General features: G+C 39.9%; 1 protein-coding gene across 1 annotated transcript in view; it reads right to left on the bottom strand.

Moving 5' to 3' along the window:
- Positions 1-1,434: 1,434 nt before the first annotated feature.
- The window catches only part of LOC117393788 (multiple epidermal growth factor-like domains protein 10), a 105,353-nt gene continuing 86,169 nt past the window's right edge, over positions 1,435-20,618 (bottom strand). Inside the window, exons 11-22 of the mRNA XM_055230259.1 lie at positions 20,004-20,150; positions 16,969-17,103; positions 11,211-11,339; positions 9,342-9,470; positions 8,604-8,732; positions 7,903-8,031; positions 7,037-7,270; positions 5,387-5,541; positions 4,856-4,925; positions 3,580-3,636; positions 2,151-2,417; positions 1,435-1,604 (exon numbers count right to left, since the gene is read on the bottom strand). Coding sequence (XP_055086234.1) covers positions 1,435-1,604; positions 2,151-2,417; positions 3,580-3,636; positions 4,856-4,925; positions 5,387-5,541; positions 7,037-7,270; positions 7,903-8,031; positions 8,604-8,732; positions 9,342-9,470; positions 11,211-11,339; positions 16,969-17,103; positions 20,004-20,150 — 1,751 coding nt within the window. The remainder of the gene's footprint in view (positions 1,605-2,150; positions 2,418-3,579; positions 3,637-4,855; positions 4,926-5,386; positions 5,542-7,036; positions 7,271-7,902; positions 8,032-8,603; positions 8,733-9,341; positions 9,471-11,210; positions 11,340-16,968; positions 17,104-20,003; positions 20,151-20,618) is intronic.

Genomic DNA, 20,618 nt, shown 5'->3' with positions numbered 1-20,618 from the left:
TCATACATTTACATAGTGAGTGGCACAGTTCGTTTGGTTCTGTGTTTGTGCTACAGTGATCAGATCTTGGTTTGTTCCTGTACATTGCATCACCTGCTCAGGGGCAGAGGTCTTAAAATGCACTGCAAAAAAGTAAGTAGCTACTTTGCTTCAATTCAGAATATTAATTAGAAGGTTTTATATATTTGACCAGTGTTAGGAAGAATACTTTGAAATATAAATGAGACTTGTATTCTGCATTAAAATGTGTTTTGGAATGTATATATCTGACCAATCAGAGTACTATATTCTGAATACGTTGACATTGCTTTGCATTATATTATAGTGTTAAAAACATGAGATATAATTATAAACACCCTTATTTTTGTTGAACTGTTTGTTCTGCTTTTACTTACGTCCAAGTGAAAAAGAAAAAAAATGTATGCACACACATTGCTAGAGCTGTGGCTTTTTTTCCTCTCACCTATGCTTTGCATTTCAAAGCCAAAATTGTACCACCATGTATTCCTTTGATTTTAGGAAAGTAACTGTATCCTGAATAAGTATAAAAAAAGTACCTGTATCTGAATACAGTTACTCAAAATGAGTATTCTGAATATGTATTTTCAGTACAAGTATTTAATTACTTCCCAACACTGGTTGTGACACATTGGAAATAGATGAGCTAATAGGTTGATTGTTAAATCCCTATAGTTTAAAACTGAGCTGGAGACAGGTCAGAATTTTATGGTAGAATTTGGTGTTTAACTGTCAGACTGCAGACAAAGTTCAACGTCCATAAATAAAAGAGTGACATTATTTTTTCAGAGTAGCTTCAGAAAGTGGTGCCATTACTCAACCCCAAAGATGTGGTTGTTGTCAGCTAAAGGACTATAAGACATTAGGAGTAATATTTCAAGTTTATGGAACCAATCCCTAACAAATAACTTGAGGCACTGCTCTGTCTGAATCTAAGCTTGGTTTTAACACAATCTGACCATAAAGAATTGCCTTAGATGGAACTACAACAGGTGAGAAAAAAAGGTGAGACTTAGTTAAATACCTACCTAAACTATGAATGCTTGTACGGATCATAGGTTCCTAGAAATTAGCAGTTTAAATCCTTTTTGTATTTTTTCTTGAGTTTTCAGATGATCTAAAAACTTATCAGGCTGTGTGTGCTAATGTGTGCATTGTGTCACTGCTGGTAAGTGCTGAACATTCCTCCACATTCAGTACTCCCCCCAACATGATGTCACTGTAAAGTATCGATTTGGGGAACAGTTTTGTAACAGGGCACACAAACGTAACCATAGATCTAGAGGTGAGGTTGATAATGGTCTGTATTCAGGTAATTTAAAGTAAAGTAGATATTCTTTTTTGCAATGCAGTGAAGCAGAGAGTGGGTGGGATTGTAGTTGGTTGTGGGTTATATTCTCAGTGTCTTGCAGGGCCCTAGAGCAGGGAGGAGGTGGGGCTGCCCTGTGGAGGTGTATGGGAGCAGTGGGCAGGACTGGGCCGCACTGGGAGTACATCATAGTGGCTCGGGATGTGGCTGTTCCTGGGAAGGTCATACAGGTTCTGGGGGTAAGAGGAGACCGCCTGGATCACACTGATGGTCGGCTCTGTAAGAATCATGGAAAAACAAAAATGTACAACAGATCTCAACACTGTCTAAGGCTCAAAGCACACTGCACACATTGTCGTTTACGAGTGTAACATTGCAAAACCATAGTCGCGAGTCATGGCAAGGATGGCCACACCGGCAGCACAAGCAGGACATATATGCATGGCTCTGACTCTGTGTTTTTCAATGGGAAAACCAATCAAACTTGACTGGGCGCATCCAAAACATGTTGTTTTTACGCTTGCATAGGGTGAAATATGCGTACAGTGTGTCTTAGGCCTAAATGTCACTGTCACAGGCTCATGGGTCGAGGTGCTGTACTTGGGGTAAAGAGAGAAGAACAGAGGTGAAAGTACACAGCCCTGAGGGATTCCATTAGCACTGGATCTCCTCAGGTCTGTGTACTGTATAACTGTCTAGATATTACTTGATGCACAATAAAAGTGCTTCAGTGTTTTACCAAATCAATTTTCAGATTAGAATATTAAAACAATCTACATGCATGGATTGAAGAGTGCCGTTCTTGTGCCCATATATATCATACCCATATCGTAGATGTTTTTGATTGGGTGTATTCCTGGGGCTGTTGTCGTTGTTGCCGTGGCGACGATGGAGGCAGGGCAGCAGTGCGTCACATGACCTGGGTGTGTGGCAGTCACATGACCATGGTGGCTCTGGTGGGCGGGCGACTTCATCTCGACGTAGCTGCTCTCAGAGTGTTTACAGACCGCCCCCGAAGATTCACTGATGGTTGCATACGGATTCTCACTGTTCAAAGAGCACGTGCTGGACAGAGAGCCCTTCATGTAGTCTGAGAGGAAAAGGGAGAAGAGAGAAAAAGAGGGGGAGAGAAAAGAGGGGGGTAGAGAGAGAAAAGAGGGAAAAGAGGGAGGCGAGAGTGAGAAAAGAGGGGGGGAGAGTGAGGAATGGGAAGGGGGGGGTGAAGAAAAAGAGAGAGCAAGATTGAAGGAGAGAAGGAGAAATACAGGGGGGAGAGAAGGAGGAAAGAGAGGAAAGAAAGAGAGAAAAGAAAAGGGGAAGAGAAAGGGAAGATAGGACAGGGACAAAGAGAGAGAAGAAAGAGCAAGATAGAAGAGAGGGGAGAGAGGGAAAAAGAGATATCAATGATGTATTTGTCATCCATCAGAAATGTGTCATGTGAACACGTTAACAATATGAGGGTCCAAGTGATTTAAAATGATGAGAGAACACCATTATAACATGGTTAAAATCGCATTAAACTTGTTATTGCATAATGTGTCTCCTTTAATTCAAATTCATACAGTTCAGAACCAAGCAAAGAAACGTAAATTAAAAGTTACAAGGAGCATTATAAGAGCTGCAAGGAGAGTAGGAATACGTCATTCAGGAAGAGAGTATTAAAAAAACATGATTTAAGCATGGGAAGGTTTAGAGACAGGAGAGTCCAAGCAGGAGAGGAACACAGAGGAGTTGAGACCGTCCTGCAGGAGACAAAAGTGGAAAGCATTATATATAGAGTTTAAAGTGCAAAATCCATTTAACCAAACAGGTATGAAGCGAGCAAGAAAAAGGACTTCATGGTAGGGCTGGGCAATATAATAATATGGACATAATCATATGAAAGCACACAAGCACAACGGATTTAATGAGAGGTGAGTAGTACTCAGTTATATTTAGTCAATTACATTTATTTGAGTACCTTTTACTTACATTTACATTTACTTGAGTGCTTTTCTAGCAGCACACTTTTACTCCTACTTCAGTAACATTGCATTTGACCCATGCTTCAATGCCGCTAGAGCAACCTGTCAGTAGTGAGGGCTTGTCTTGGTCAGGACGACCTTAGCTGGAGGATCTTATCTCATAGTTTCCCTGATTTGGTGACCCAAAACATGCTCAATAAATATGATTTTTGTTTGTCATATTGCCCGTCCCCACTCCATGTAGTTTTGATAAGACCTCAGCATTACAGTAAACGTGGATTACAGTACCTCTAAATCTGGGGTCCATGTGATAACTGAACCTCCGTCCATCCAGACAATGCACTCCTGATGAGCACACACAGTTCACACACAGATATAAACACACATCAGTCTGAATAAGACATTCTTAAAGCAAACATTCAGAATGGAAGCCATGTAAACCACATTTGTTTTTAGCCTCTCAAAAGCTTTTTCCCCGACTTTTCATATTTGATACTTTGCAGCTGATGTCATTAACATTCCCTAGGGGTGTGATGCTAACTGAAGGAACTACTCTATCTGAAGCTCTGTTACTCAAGTAACAAGTACTTTAATCTGAGTTTTATTTTAACACTCTTTCTGACCAGAATAAGCCGACTGACAGCTACTGTCACTTTTTTTGTTGAAAATCAAACACAGGACCATGACGACTTTTTTCTTGAGTTTTCATACTATCTTAAAAGTTTTTTGGCTGTGTTTACTAATGTGTGCATTGTGCCACCATCATAACTGCTGAACATTCCATCATAGTGACATGTGCAGAACACCCCAGCTTGAGGTCACTGCAAAGCACCGATACAAAACAAGGTGGAAGTCAAATTAACTTATTCTCAATCACAGAAACCAACTATTTTACTAATTAGTATGGAGAAATGTTGCCAACTTGTCCATAAAACATTAGTCTGAATGGGGGACAGCAGAGGTCTAAACTGTAGCTTCCAGTCTCAGTGTAGATGGGATTTGTAGTTCTGTGCAAAGAAGTAACCATAGACTGTATATAGAAATGGACATAGCTAAATGGACATAGCTAACCTGCTAATGGCCATGCTCCAAATAGGAAGTGAGCATGGGTGCACTTTCGGCTCCATTGACTCTATCTCCAATTCACGTTGTATTGAGAAAATAAGGCCCCTCTCTTTGTAACTGCTGTCAGGCTCGTCATTTTGGTCTTTTTGGTCTGTTTATATTAACTAGCTCTACATCATCCTGGTATTTTTATTTTACTATTGTAAGATATCAAGATATCCCCTGAGGTCGGTCCTGCTACCATTACCAGGTTCGATTGACAGCGTTGCTAAGTGTCCACTCCCTGCTAAACCAGCAGTGTGAGCGTGAAGGGGCGCTACCTTCAACAGCCTTGCTCCAGATTGGCTCTTTGATTGGCCCCTATAACTGCTAGCCTCTATGAACTTCATTTGACTGGAGCCAAATGCTATGGGTGTTGTCATACTGACTTAGTCCACTTCTTTATACTATACTTTATACAGTGAGTAACAGTGAACACACATCAGATAAACAGACTGACCCAGGTCACTGAGGTTACAGTAGGCCCCCCACTCAGGAGCGCTGTTCCTGTGACGCCTCTTAGTTTTAATCTGAAACAAAACATCATAATATTTTAGTGTCTTGCTCTTACACAATGGCCTAACATAATATAATGAAAAGGTTTTTTTTTTTATTTATGGACATTTTATGGACTGTATTTTTATCCTAATGTATTTTTATCCTAATATTTAAAAGTAGGATACAGTATTTTGTTCAATATTGTATGACCTATGTATCTCCTCAAATGTGCACTGAAACATCAAATCAAATATTGCTTCATTTATAAAGAACATGGAATTTCTCTAACCTGAACGACTGAGGGATTACACAGATATAATACCACATGGGAACAGAAAAGAAAGTACTACCATTTAATGCTGAAAATCACATTCCGCTGTCTAAAGAAAGAGCGGTATTGGAATTGGTATGGAGTATCGAGGCTATTCCTTAGCATCCAAATCGGGTTTGAAATGTTAGTATTGTGACAACAGTATAATGCAGAGTGTAATACCTTGCTGGGCCTCTTGTATGGTTTGGCATAGTAGGCAGCATAGGTGCAGGGGCCCAGAGTGTGGTAGCTCGGGTTTGAGAAGCAGCTTCCCACAGCCACAGAGCTGTTACTGGGAGAAGAGTCTGTAGAGGACAGCAGCCCAATGCACTGCAGACCTGACAGTCACATGTATTCACTCATACAGTTACAATACAGATATATATACACACATAGGGAAAAACGTTAACAAGAGCACAGGACAGACTGAACTTCAGGAGAAAATGAAGATGTCAAAAATAACTTGGAGAATACTAAAATATACACATGCTATCAAAACTTCTGAGTAAATGACTCAAACTTTAAATACATATCACTAGAAAAGAGAAGTATCTACTTTCTTTGTCAAAACACACCAAGGTTAGTACAGTTTAGGTTCACAAAACATAATATTCGTGGTAATATTCATGGAACAAATGCAGCAAAATGAAAGTGAGGAGCCCCAGCAGATTCTACCACTGATAACCTGTGTAGTGTATTATTATTTTGAGAGGTGGACAGACAAACTATTATATATACAGAAAAACTATTTGACAGAGAAATATCTGCAAATATACATTTTAAATACATATCAATATAAAAGATATGTATTTAAAATTTATATTTGCAGATAAAAAGACTGACTTTTAAAATGCCTTTTACTCCATATACTGTAAATCATGTTCTTCATTTTACTTTTCTACTACAAACATGAGCAGGACTCCCCTAAAAATGAGGTTCCAAATCTCAGCAGGATCTGGTTTAATAAAATAATAACTGTTTTGTAAAAGCAACTGTTTGTGGAAAAATAAGGGACTGAACTGTTGCACTGACTGAATTAAGTGGTGTATCCAATATATATAGAAATACATTTTGTTGAAAGAGACCCATGAGGAAGCAACTGCCCAGGATGATTTTTACCCAATCAGAGACATTGTTGGGTGAGAACTATGTGGAAACAACAACCTCAATGTGAGAGAAAAGACAAAGTAGTTACAGAACACATGATGTATTCTGTGGCTTTAATTCTCTTTCAAACATGTTTTGGTCATCATATGTATTTCACATTTTCTAACTTTAAATAATCTCTATATTTAGAAAATATACTTTATAAACTTCTCCTCCATTTTCCAATGAGGCACTTAAACATAGTAGCTCACTCTGCTGTCAACAATGGGAATGAACAATTAGAGTATAATCAATGAATGCTTTGCTGATAGAGCCATTTGCTTGTTGTGAACACAATTTGAGGGCAGAATGAGTCCGGTGATAGTTTATGGGCTTAAAAACTGCACAATAAAAGACTGGAATTCAATTTGTGAGAAAAAAAACTGCTAGTATGTGAACAGAACATTTTTGAGGTTCCGAGAAGACAATCTTGGATTAATGGATTAATGAAACAAGTGTGAATGAAGCAAAAATACAACTCCAGGCATGTTTTTGATGAAGGGGACAACAGTATAACATGGTTAAAGGCTCTAAAAAGTCAATTTATGCATAATATGTATTCTGTAAATTTGAAACATGTTCTTCACTCATGGTTCAAAATTAGACACAGACTCTTTAAGAAGTCAACACTACTGAAAACAACCTTATTATTAAAATTGTTCCCATTTTCCCTCAGTGGGTTCTTACCGGAGAGGGAGTAGTCTGCGTTGCTGAGGTGCAGTGCTGGGTTGTAGGTGACACTTGGGGCTTGTTGGGCCTTCTCTCTCTGTCTGTATCTGAACCATAGCACCAGAGCCGACATGATGAGGATCAGAAGGAGCAGAAACACAATTCCCAAAACCGCTCCAGCCGAATGACGCTCCGATGCCAACGCAGGGCTGATCTTTGTGTATGGATTCAACTCCTCCATCATCAGAGCCGCTATGGGACAGGCAATAGGTGTGTACAGTTTACTCAAATAGCAGTAGTAGTTTTATTAGTAGTAGTGTAGTAGTAGTAGCAATAGTAGTAGTTGTTGTTATAGTAAATATAGCAGTGGCTTCTTTAAAAACAGCAATTTTCACTCTTTATTACATCTCCACTGATAAATAAAATAAACTGGTTTATTTTCTGTTGTTGCTGCTCAGTAAGAAGGCAATAAAGGATGGGTCAAATGAAGAGGCCACATTCCCTAAAGAACCAGGTAGTACCTTAGCCTTGTTACAATGAGCTACAGTCTCACCCTGGTCATAGTAGATGACCAGTCTGACATGAACACTGTTATTAGTACTAATGTAGTAGCAGTAGTAGTAGCTTTTAGGAGTAGTAGTACTTGTAGTAGCAATTGCAGTAGTAGTAGTTGTAGTCTCACCATGGTCACACTGGATGTACACAATCCTATCTTTAAAACAGTTCCTCTCAAAATATGTAAGGCAAATACAATACAAAAACACATGTAAACACTACTGTTATTAGTAATTATTATTATTAAACTGTTCGCAGTACTAGTGTAGTAATGGCAGTAGTAGTAGTAGTAGTAGTACTAATAGTAGTAGTAGTAAGTGTTTTCTCACCCTGGTCACAGCGTATCCCCTTGAAGCCGATGCTGCAGTAGCATGTCCCGGTCACATAGTCACAGGTGGCGTTGTTCATGCACTCACACAGCTGCTGACAGCCATACCCAAACGTGCCAGCCGGGCACTCTACACACAAACAACTGAGTTTAATATGATGAGGGACAGACAAACAGGCTAATACAGGATACTAGTATTTATAAAATATATAGTTGTATCAAAATAAGGGTTAGGAGTCACTGATACAGATGGTTCAAACTATGAAAATAAATCTCTAGGATGTCAAAAGTGTTTCAATCTCATTGTCCTTAAAGGCTAGTGTCAACTTCATTTATATAGCACAGCCTATGGTGCATAAAGTGCTTTATAGTACAGGACAATAATAGAAGAAAACATTAAAGGGCCGAGTTAGTGCTGGGATGGGAGACTGCTGGGATTGTCAGGTGCCACAGTGGGGCACTTGGTAGTATCCTTAGGCAAGACACTAAACCCACCTTGACTAGTATGAATGAACTGTGTGTTTTTCTGCCATTCTGCCCCAGTGCAGCTGTGGCTACATAAGTGTAATAATGCACTGTAAAGTGCTTTGGGTTTCGTGAAAAGAGTAATCTAAATCCAATACATTAATTTACTTCAGGTCTTGAGAGTTAAAAATATAATCTTAAATAAACCAGAGCATATGAGAAGATAGTCTTAATTACTGAGTTCACAGTTGTTTCCGATGAAGCCAGTTCGACAAGAGCAGAGCCCAGTGATGTGGTCGCAGTCTCCTCCATTCTGACAGCGGCACACCTCCGAGCAATGAGGACCAAAGAAACCAGAGGGACAGCCTGGAAAGGGGGTGAAAAAGGGGAGTAAGAGAGAACAAGAGACAAAGGAAGACAAAAGGAGGTTGAAACTACTGTGAAACAACACTCCAGATGATAACAATGTGGGTTGTAGTTAAATGCTTAGCCACTAGATGTTGCTCTAGGACTGACTTCCATACTTTACCATTGTCAAACAAAAAACAAATTTGTATGTTTAAGAGCAGAAGTGAGTCTTCTGATTCTCTATATACCTGATGTGGTCCAGTTTTAGTCCTGGATCAGGTGTTAGACCTGGTTTAGTATTCTGACTAGTTCTGCAATTTCATACCCCTTAGCCAATCTAACTACATATAGATAGATGGGACCATTTTTCAGTGTTTTTAAGAGTATATCTTTAGTCTTTGAAGAGCAACTGATTGTTTACATTGTGTGTATTTTTCAGACCCAGAAGCGCTCCCAATCTTTGTTTTTAGATATGTATGTATATGTATAGATATGTGTGTTCATTTATGGAGAGCTGCAAAAATAATCTATATTGAATTGTCATTTCATCCACTTCTAATGCAGTTTCTATTGTTTTCTGCTTGTATACATCTGTTTTGTATATTGCATTGTATTATGTTCCCATACGCTGAGTGCAGTAGAGTCCAGTCCACCCTGGTCCGCAGTCACACTCTCCGTCCACAGCATTGCACACGGCCCCATTGTGGCAGTTACACGAGTGGATACAGTCCGGCCCCCACCAGCCTGCATCACACGCTGTGCAAAAACAACAACAAATATCAACTTATAATAAACAATCAGAGCACAAAGGTAGTATACATAGGCTGCGTTTATGTTCTAGGCTTTTGATGATGTCATAATCTCAGATGGTGAGCAGAGGTCTATATAACTCTATGGAAGATTCACTGTTTTTGGAAGAAATATTCAAAATAGAAATCTACAAACGCTTAACCTTATCATTATTTGTTTGGGGTTTGGCACCACAGACCTGCAATATTAATCTTATGGCTTTAAGTCCTCTCAACTGATAACAAATCACACTTTTAGAGTTAAATAATGTTACCACTTTCTGAAAAAAAAAAAAAAAAAAAAAAAAAAAAAAAAAATCACTTTTGTTACAGGGTTGCCAGAGGTAAACCTGCAGACAGAGGACACATATAAGTTTTTTCTCATTCTCAGTATATGGACAGGCCTCATGTGAAAGTTCAGAACCTCCAGAATTCACTCACTGATCTGCAGAGGCTGCACTAGCACTGACTCATGATTGGCTGCAGGCACTGGAGTTTAGGTAGTGACCATTCAGATCAGAGAAAGTCATTTTAGGTTTAAACCAAGTGGATTTCAGCATTGAAACTGGCAACACAAATGAGAGACTAGCGTATAGTGTGTAGTGTTCTTCTCATTTAATGGTAATTTTATGATGACAAAAGAAACATGGACTGATGGACTTTTATTAGACATAGTAAAGTGACAGGAAAGTATTTGAGAAGTGACAGGAAAGTTTTTTTGTAAAGTAATGGGAAAGTTCTTAAACTGAGCAAGACAGTGTTTAAAAAGTGCGAGAGAGAGTTTTTAAAGGGTGCAAACGAGTGGGTGAGAGAGTTGCAGATTGGGTGATTATTTATGTTTTGATTTGTGTGATTTTAATGTCTTTCTTATTCTGTTAAGCACTTTGAATTACCTTGTGTACAAATTGTACTATACAAATAAACTTGCCTTGCCTATAGTGTAGCCTTGAAAATGGACTCTGTCTGAACATATATAATGCCTCAAGCATGTGGAGCTGAAGTACAACACTACGCTGGGACAATATGAAATAAATCAGTTTAACATAACACAGTACTTTTAACATATGTAGACGTTTGATTTTGCAGTGTAGTGACTATTGTCTAAAAGCATTCCTTTCAAAGTGCTGTGCTAATTAGAACCATGATGTGCAAACTTATTTTAAGTCCAGTATTTCAGACGGCTGGACTCTTCATGACCCAGTTTCCTGCTGTTTTCACATAATTTGGTCATTATTTTGAAAAGGTTTGGTCTTTTACACTGTTTTGGTTATTCCAACTTTTCCATTTCTGACAGAATAATTAAAACTGTTGGTAGTGATTTTTTATTTTTTGTAAGTGGCCTTGAACTTCCTTTTTTATATTTTATGTTGAAAATATCACACATAGAGCAAAGATGTTTACTATTTTTACCAGGCTAGTTAACAGCTAAAATGTGGTAGATATGAGACTGGCAATTCTGGGGCTGAGATTATCCAAATTCTAGTGAAGGTGTGTGGAGTTTAAAAACACAGTGGAGCACTTCTTGTATTATCATCCAATGACATCACAAGTTGGAACAGAGTGTTTTCAGTTTGAGCGAAGGGTTTATGTGAAACAAAACACAACTCCAGGTATGTTTGTGATGAGAAAACATTATAACACAAATCAGAAAATAGCATAATATGAGCCCTTTAACCTTATATGATATTTAGTGTGTGTGGCGCCTTACGTTTGGAGCAGTCCAGTCCGATCCAGCCGGGGTAGCACTGACATGAGCCGTCGATGGGGTTACATGTCCCGTTGTTTGTGCAGGAACAGGACTCTGCACAGGCCTTCCCAAACTTCCCACTGGGACACACTGCAAACAGAGACAAGAGACTATATACATTACATATATTATACATCCATTTAAAGGTGCTCGATGTGATTTTTAATGTCTTGAAAACATGAAAAACAGACTAGTCCATTTTAAACAGATGACAGTGGTCCAAGGTTATTCCTGACTTATGTTATGTTATGAGTTCAACGCACTTTTCACAACTTTCAGAGGCCAGAGTGGAGTTTTGCCATCACGGAAAAGTTAACAGCAAAAGCATGCTATCACGCATCTCCTGATTATCCCTCTGCTCCCAGTCCAAGTTGATGATGGAAATGAGCATCTTTGCTATAATCTGACATATTTATGCTCCAATTACAGATGTCCATTAATGTGCACTGGCTATATCAAATACATAAATAAAAAAAGCTACAGGTCAGGTCTATGGAGAGGCAACCCTGTGCAGACTGTTTTCAAGGTATTTTTAGCAATACAAAAAAAAAATGTAACTAAATAAACACAATCTAAACCTGTTTGTTCAATACTCTGTAACATTCCAAGCAAAACAATAACATCTTCATGGAGTCTGTCCCTCCATCAGGAAAGTTACATAGCATTCTTTAAACTGTGAACTTTACATAATTCTATACTATTAAAATATAAATGGGAAATCTAATCGTAATTTTAATATTTCTCAGAAAAAAAGTGCCAAAATCTCCCCGGCTCAATCCCATGCAGCACCGCAAAATACATCCTGATGATATTTATAATGTGATTAATGCATCGTTTTGGAGTCACTTTGCTCTTTTGATGTTACACAGACAAAGATAAAGCCACCCAGACACATTTAAGTTCCTTTTAATTCAAGAATAATCTCTGCATCTCCCAAACACAGATAAGGCCCAGCGAATGAGAAGGCAGAGTTTAGACATCTGTCACATGCACAGCCCTTAGGATCTGGGACCTTTTATCTCTTAAGAGACCAGTTTTAAGTTGAAAATAGTCATTATTTATGCCTCTGTATTTCAAATGGAGAGTAGGGATTGAAAAGTTGGTGTAGAAGTTACCACAGTATCAAATGTAAGTTACAGATACAAAAACATGACCATTTTACAGTTATTCACGATTATTGACCTCATGACCAAACTATAGTGAAATCCTTAACTTATCACGCTGGGGTGTTCTGCATGTATGTCTATGGCAGAATGTTCAACAGTTACCATGGTGACACAATGCATACACAACCTGAGTTTTGAGATGTCTGAAAAGTCTGAAGATTGTCTGAAAGAAAGTCTGAAAACTCAAAACAAAAACACAAATTATATTCAAATAGCACATTTTCAGGAGCCTGTGATAAATACGAGTGTTTATGGTCCTGTTTAGAAGTCTGATTTTCAACCAAAAGGAGAAAGTGACTATCTGAAAAACTGTCGACTAATGCTCAGCTCACAAGCCTACGTCGCCCATGCTCCCACACGGCAATTCTCCATACATATACAAAAACATGATACAAAACAATACAGTACAAAACCAGATGCAATGTGCTGTAGTTCCATTAGCAGGATGCACCCTGAATGTAATGTGATAGTGCTCTGAAGGGGGAGTGACTTAGCGTGGAGAGCAAAGGGAGGATGGACTCAGAGCGTGAAAAACAAAACAAAACAAACAAAAAACAAAACTAAAACTTCGGCGAATATAGCCTTTTCAAAACAATAAAAGGTAAAAAGGTAACATGGTGATATAAATATGTTATGTGTCAGCAGTTAATACCCCATAGAAGTAAAATACCTCCTCTAAAATGTATACAGTTTTTCAGACCCTTTGAAAACTACAGGAGCCTACTGGATAATACTGCGTCCTGCTTTTTCTACAAACCAAACAACTGTAAACAATTAGTGCTGAATGAAAAACACAAATGATGAGATCAGACTTCAGGCTGTAATTTCTCATTTCCAAACACACAACTCTGTGTGTGTAATTAGACAAACAGGATTAAAAAGCTGATTATATAAGACTGTGCTGTGGGCCTGATCACTTTAGCTGAACACTGTCTCATAATACAGGACTTTATCTACTTTAGTATCACATTATCACATTTAATTTCATATGTTTACATCAGACAAAAGCATTAAAGTGAGGGGTTTGCTTGTTCTGCCTGTGTTTGGGTGGGTTTCTTCTGTGTGCTCTGGTTATCCCTACCACTAAAAACGTATGTGTACAATAGTGAATACTGGCAAAAAAATAAATTAAAAAACCCAAACAAATCCAAGCTAATATACTTCTTTGTCTAATTAATGTCATTAATCAGATCTCAGAAGCTAAGCAGCAGGGTTGGGCCTGTTTAGTACTTGGGATACTTATTGTCCAATCAGAAAGCAGAATGAGCCTCACATGAGTCTATCATTTGGGTTGCCAGTTTCAATGCTGAAATCCAATTGGTCAGTGATCAGTGCTAGTGCAGCGTCTGGAGCTCAGTAAGTGGCCTATTCATATACTGAGAATGCAAAAAACTTGTATGTGTCCTCTATTTGCAGGTTTAGGCTCAGCCCAGGTTCAGATGTAACACCTTTTTAAAAGCTGTAACAGTGCTGGCTGCATACAGTTCCTTTAATGTTCCTAACTCATTAAAATGACTTTGACCTGCTTATGCTGCAAGTGCCAGTCTCACCATTGATATCACTAGTACTGCTGAATAATCAAATGAAACGTTCAAATGTTTAATGTCCTCATTTACATACTAAAGTAGTTAAGGAAACGAAAAGGATGTATAAAGACGTCTTCTGGACCAGCGCTGTTCTGACGGATCACTTTGGGGAAGCATTTAGCTGCAGTTAGAGGTACAGTCGATACAGCCATTATCAGACTAACACTACAGAGGTACAGGGAAGAGAGGGAGGAGAGACGAGAAGAAGAAAAGAGGAGGGAGAACAGAGGAGGCGAGAGGAGGGGAGAGGAGGAGAGGAGTGGAGAGGGAGGAGAGAGGAGATGAGGAGAGAGAAGGGGAGAGGGGGGAGAGAGAAAGAGGAGGAGGGAGGAAGTGAGAGGAGGGGAGAGGGAGGAGAGAGGAGGAGAGAGAAGAAGAAAAGGAGAGAGGAGGGAAGAGGGCGGGAAGGGAGGAGGGGAGAGGAGGGGAAAGGGGAGGACGAGAATAGGAGAGGAGGGGGAGGGAGAGGAGGGGAGAGGGAGGAGAGAGGAGGAGGAGAGAGAAGAAGAAAAGGAGAGAGGAGGGAAGACGGGGAAAGGGAGGAGGGGAGAGGGAGGAGAGAGAAGAGGGAGAGGAGAGAAGGGTGGGAGGAGAAGAGAGAAGGAGGAGAGGGGGTGAGAGAACGGTTTACTGAGAATAGGAGGTTTGAATGGGAGCTTTGGCCACTTCATGGGATGTCTGGTCACTTCACTTTCCCTTCCAAATTTAGTGTTTACATTTTTCCTTTTTAAATACATTTGTGAGATGAATCTACTGAAATATAAAGACTGAATGAGTTGGAGGATAGGTCTAAACTACAGGGTGCACAGGTTTCATTTAAGACATGTGCACAAGGTGGACACAATGGCGGGTATGTTTTTTTTGGCTGCGTTTGATTTAAGAAATTCTTGGTTCACCCACACTCACCATTTTCAAAAAAAACCCTGAAAACTCACCTGCTCAAAACTGCCTTCAAATATCTGCATCTCTCTTTCTTTCATTTGTGTTTTGCTTAGACTGTATAAAGAAATGGACTAAGTGAGAGTGACGTCACCCATAACGTTTGGCTCCAGTCAAATGAAGCTCATCGAGGCTCGCAGTTACAGGGGCCAATTTGGAGCAGAGTTCCATATTTGAAAATCCGACCGCAAGCAGCATGGCAACCAAAGAGACAATTTCGAGTGAGGCTGTTGAAGGTAACGCCCCTTCCCACCTGCACTCACAAAACTACACCTGCAGCGGGAGTTCATGCAGAAACAACTATTTATGCAGAAAAACGTAGTAGGAAACAATGTATTTGTATAGAGACATGTGAATCATAATTGAATTAATGTCATTATTTACTCCTTCTTACATGTAAATACCAAATCTTCAGCTCACTCACTTCTCCTTTCTGCTGTTGTCCCAGAGAAATCCTTATCATCTAAATAAAATAATGAGTTGACTAAAACACATTTTGTCTGACTAAAACCTGGTGCATTTATATCATAGACTGTAAATACAAATTGACATAGCTAACCTGCTAACTGCCTTGTTCCAAATAGGAAGTGATCATGGGCGCACTTCCAGCTCAATCGACTCTGGCTCTAATTCACCTTCTATTGAAAAACCGTCGTGCCCCTCTCCATAACTTGTCATGTCAGTCTTACAATATTCGTATTAACCCAATCTACATGATCCTGGTGTTTTTTATTTCTCTATTGTGTCCATAAATCAAGATATGAATCTTATTTCTCTGAATTCTATATTTCCCTGAGGTCACTCCGGGATAAGCAACAGGTTTGATTGACAGCATTGCTAAACCAGCTCCCTGCTAAACCAGCAGTACATGTGAGAAGGCACGTTACCTTCAACAGCCTCACTCTGGATTGGCTCTTTCGTTGCTATGATACTTGAGGCCGTTAATTCCTAATATGCAACTCAGCTCCAAATTGGCCCCTATAACTGCTAGCCTCATTTGACTGGAGCTGTGGGTGACGTCATACTGACTCAGTTCACTTCTTTAAACAGCCTATGATGTATATCTGTGATATCTGTAAATGTTCAGCAGTTACCATGGCATTAAACAAGTTTTAAGAAATGGATTTAATCAATGCAAGCACTCATGGTCCTGTTTAGCAGTTTCCCAAAATATGGGAGTGACACACTGAAAAACTTTTGGCTAATGCTAGCTAGCTTGTGACTGTAATTTTAGTTGAGAGGGACTTGTTTAACAGTAAAAATCATCTCACCTGTTGTAGTTCCAACTAAGTCAGTTCTTTATGGTCGGATTGTTAAATTAAAGCTCAGATTAAAGTCTAACATAGTTTCAGACAGAGCAGTGCCTTCAGTTAGCATCACACTCCCAGGGAATATTAATGACATCAGCTGCAAAGTATCAATACAGAGTGAAAAGGGGGTGAAGAGCCGGAGGGGACCCTGGGCAAATCTTTGGAGCCAGGAATTTATGTCACAACACTGAGGCTGGTACAGGGCCTGGCATATGTACTGCAGTTTAGACCACTCAACTAGCAGGCAGCACTCCAGATGCCCTTTCAAACGTAACCAGCCACAATACTGTGACCAGTGTGGGCCCTGTTAGGTTAAGTAAAAGGATATGAACCAGTAACTTATAGATCAAAGCCATTGCATAACCCACTGCACCACTTCTGTCTCTTTTAAAACAGTGTATATGATGTTATGAGAACGAGAAGGAAAGAGGAGAAGGGTGAGAGGGGGAAATAGCGGGGGACTGGATAGACTGAAGACAGGAAGAGAGAGAGGAGAGAGAAGTGAGAGTAGGGAGGGGGAGAGAGAGGAGGAGTGATAGAAAGAAAAGAGAGAGAAGGGGGGAGAGTGAGACAAAGGGGGGGACTTAGTGGGAGGAGAGGAATGGGATGATAGAGGTGAAGAGAGGGGAGAGAGTGAGATGAGAAGGGTGAGAAGAAAGAGAGGATGAGAGAGAGATAGAGGGTACCCAGTCCTAAACAGGACTTCCTCAGCACTGACCTTGGTTGCAGAGCGCTCCGTAGAAGCCGGGCAGACAGTCACACAGTCCAGTGATGTGGTGACAGGAGCCAGAGCTGTGAACGCACTGAGGGCAGGAGTGACTACAGCGAGGCCCGAACCAACCCGAAGAGCACACTAAACAACACACAGGGACACACAGGATTATGCTAAAGATACATGTAATCCCTCAGTCCTCTGAGTAGGATCCATGGCAAAATAAATGACAGTTGCACTCCAGACCACAATGAACCGCTTCAAGACATCCTGTTTCAAGTGCTCTCGGAGTGGCTCCCCTTGCACTCTGGAATGGGGCGAGTGTGCTGTGAACGCGGCAGACCTTGGTCCGACCTACGCAGTCCACCGTGTAGCTCTCCAGTAAAAGTGCTTGGAATTGAGCAAAAAGCGCTTGGATCACATATATTTGTACAAATGGGCGTTGCAGAGCTGCTGTTTGACACGTTCATCTAACGAAGCAAATTGGATCAAGTTAATATCAGTGAGTCTCCTCCTGTATCTGTCTGGGTCTGTCTTAACTTTAACAGCCACATCAAATCAATAACATCAGCAGATTTTTACCATCTAGAAACATTGCAAAAATCAAAGGTATACTGTCAAAACCAGACTTGGAGAGACCTATCCATGTATTTGTCTCCAGTAGGTTAGCCTAGTGTAACGGCCTGCTTACTGGCCACTCCAAATGAGCATTAAGATAGCTGCAGAACATCCAGAATGCTGCTGCTGACTAGAACCAGGAAGCACGAGCACATGAGTCCTGTGTGCTCAGGTTTTCTGCACTGGCTCCTGTGGCTCAGAGAATAGACTCTACTTGTGTAGAAGTCTCTTCATGGCCTAGCACCAAACTACATCTTCCACAGGTTAGTGCCATATGAACCATCTCAGACTCTGAGGACCTCAGCGACTGGCCTCATGCTGGTGCCCAGAGTCAGGACTAAACATGGGGAATCAGCATTTCAGTTTTATGCAACTAAAACCTGAAACAGTCTTCCTGAAAATGTGAGACAGGCCTCTACTTTGACAATATTTAATTCCAGGGTCCAAACGGTTTTGTTTAGCCGTGCATATGACTGAAAGGTTTTTGTTCTGCACTCTTCTCTTTTAATTTTTATTTTTTAAATGATTATTTAGGATTATTTATGTTGTATTATTAATGTCTTTCTTATTCTGTAAAGCAATTTAAATTACTTTGTGTATGAATTGTGCTATACAAATAAATTTGTCTTGCCTGTCTGCACAGGTGAGCCTGGGTCTGTTTGTTTATCGTTCAAAAAGCTTTTTCTCCTCCGCCACCACAACTCTTCAATGTACAGTCCTCACGGTCTATTTAGCCACAGGTGAAAGACCGTGTATAGGGGAAGCAAGCGTGCAGAGAGCACTAATGTGTGAAAATGACTTAAGTGTGAACTGTGCCTGAGTCATATGTAGCATAAGAGTTCAAGCCCCTAAGAGTGACATCACCCATGAAGGGAACTCTGCTGGACGAATGAGGGATTACAACAAAAAAATGTTGCCTTTTGCCTAGTAAAAAATACATAGGACGTGGTGGGATAGTTTTTTAAAGCATAAAAGACAAAATTATGAATACAAATAAAATTAAAATGTGTAGCCTACAAAAGTCATTTTAATAGAGTATAGTGGAGATCTGGTCCAGTATAATCCAGAAATGGGTTGGCCTTTACAAGGTTTGATTTAACACTTTATGTGACACAGAACAGTTCAGGTTCTGCTTATTGCTTGTTGAGTTTGATGTTTGAAAGACAGAATTTGTGTGTTGAACAGGTGTGAATGAAACAAAACACAACTCCAGGTATGTTTGTGATGAGGAAAAAACATTATAACATAGATCAGAAAAGAGTGTAGTATGGGTCGTTTAACTATTGTTTTTTTTGTTTTTTTGTTGTTTTTTTTACAATGTAGACTATATAACAAATACTACTTCTTATATTGTTTTGTTTCAGTGTAATATTGTGATGGGATCTTGTGTCCTTCAGTGGGCATCTTGTTTTGCTGTCTCTTTCTCTCAGACAGTAAACTTTAAACATTAAACTGATAAAATGTCCTTGAGGTGCTCTTATCACACTGGGACATATTCATAACAGTCTTGGTGTAAAATCCATAATTCAAGGTAAAAACTTTGGCTTTGTCCCAAATGCATACACTTGAACACCACAAGCAGGACGAGAAACAAACCAACGCTCTCTCAAATCTGCAATCTTATCCTTCATACTACCAAATCTTTTGACATGTGACTCAAGCAAATACCATCACTAAAAAGTTTTAAAATGCTGTTACCTTCATTGGACTAAAAGCATTGGTAGAAGTAGTAATAGCAGTAGTTGTAATTTGCCTGGGATACAAAGTACACACTTCTCCGATACTTTACAAAGATGTGCGAAGTGATACAGTTGAATCTCACCACATTCAGATGGCCGTGATTGACAGGTGGATTAGCCAATCAGGGACACATGATCTGATTGTATCAAAACAAATAGGAAAAACAGAACATTGCAGATTTCTGCAGAATCAATGAGTGAAGCACTAAACTCTGTTAATCTGAGAAATGTGATTTTTTGTTGTTGAATTTTGTTTGTAAATGATGGGTGACCAATGAGATCCTTCATTTCACATGTTTCACTGAAAAAAACCCCAAAATGAATCTGATTGGACAGCTGTGTTCAAGCCTGGCTCGAGTCGTAACAGAGGAGTGATATCTCTCTGAATAAAAACTACAGAGGGATATCAGTCTGCAGCAGCAGTAGTAGTAGTGCTAGTATTGCAATATTCACCTGTCCTACAATTGGTCCCTCTGTAGTAGTAGTAGTAGTAGTAGTAGTAGCAGTAGTATTCATATCTCCTACAGTTGGTCCCTTTGTGGTCGCAGTAACAATAGTAGTAGTCGCACCAGCAGTAGTAGTAGTATTACTCACCTCTCCTACAGTTGCTCCCTCTGTACCATGGCGAACAGGTACAGTAGTTTTAGTAGTAGTAGTAGTAGCAGTACTGGTAGTAGTACTCACCCCTCCTACAGTTGGTCCCCCTGTACCCCGGGGCACAGGTGCACGTCCCCTCTTGAGGGGAGCAGGATCCTCCGTTCTCACAGGAGCAGGTGAAGGAGCAGTTTGGACCCCAGCGCCCCTCAGTACACAGGCTGTCACATTGCACTCCTAAAACACCAAACCACAAGAATGAGCAACAATAGTACTGGTTTATTCTCATTTTGGATCTGGTCTTAAAATTGTTGTAGTCCTGGGACAGTCAAAATTTAGGGTTTGTTCACACATACACACACACCACAAGGAATTTTGCACTAAACCAGAACTAAACCCGGAACAAAAACTGGACGACAGCAGGACGACTATTCCTGTGTTCCATTTATGCTTGGAGGTTGGAGTTTCCTCTGAGTTTCTGTGGTCCAGTGGTCAAGTTGGAAAATGCACTGACCTGTACATTAAAGTATATATACAACATCAACTTAAAAGTAAGAATAAAAAAGTAGGAAAATGCTCAAATCATCCAAAATACTGGTCAGTTTGAGTCAGTTTATTAACCCAGTCATTGTTATTACATGTGTTACTTGCAAGTCCATGTTTGAGAGTGAATTGTTGCTTTTGTTGACATTAGCTACGTGTATC

The sequence above is a fragment of the Periophthalmus magnuspinnatus genome, chromosome 3, assembly GCF_009829125.3.
Source record: "Periophthalmus magnuspinnatus isolate fPerMag1 chromosome 3, fPerMag1.2.pri, whole genome shotgun sequence".
Taxonomy (NCBI): Eukaryota; Metazoa; Chordata; class Actinopteri; order Gobiiformes; family Gobiidae; genus Periophthalmus; species Periophthalmus magnuspinnatus.
The sequence above is the reverse complement of the archived record's forward strand: the minus strand, read 5'-3'. Positions and strand labels throughout refer to the sequence as shown.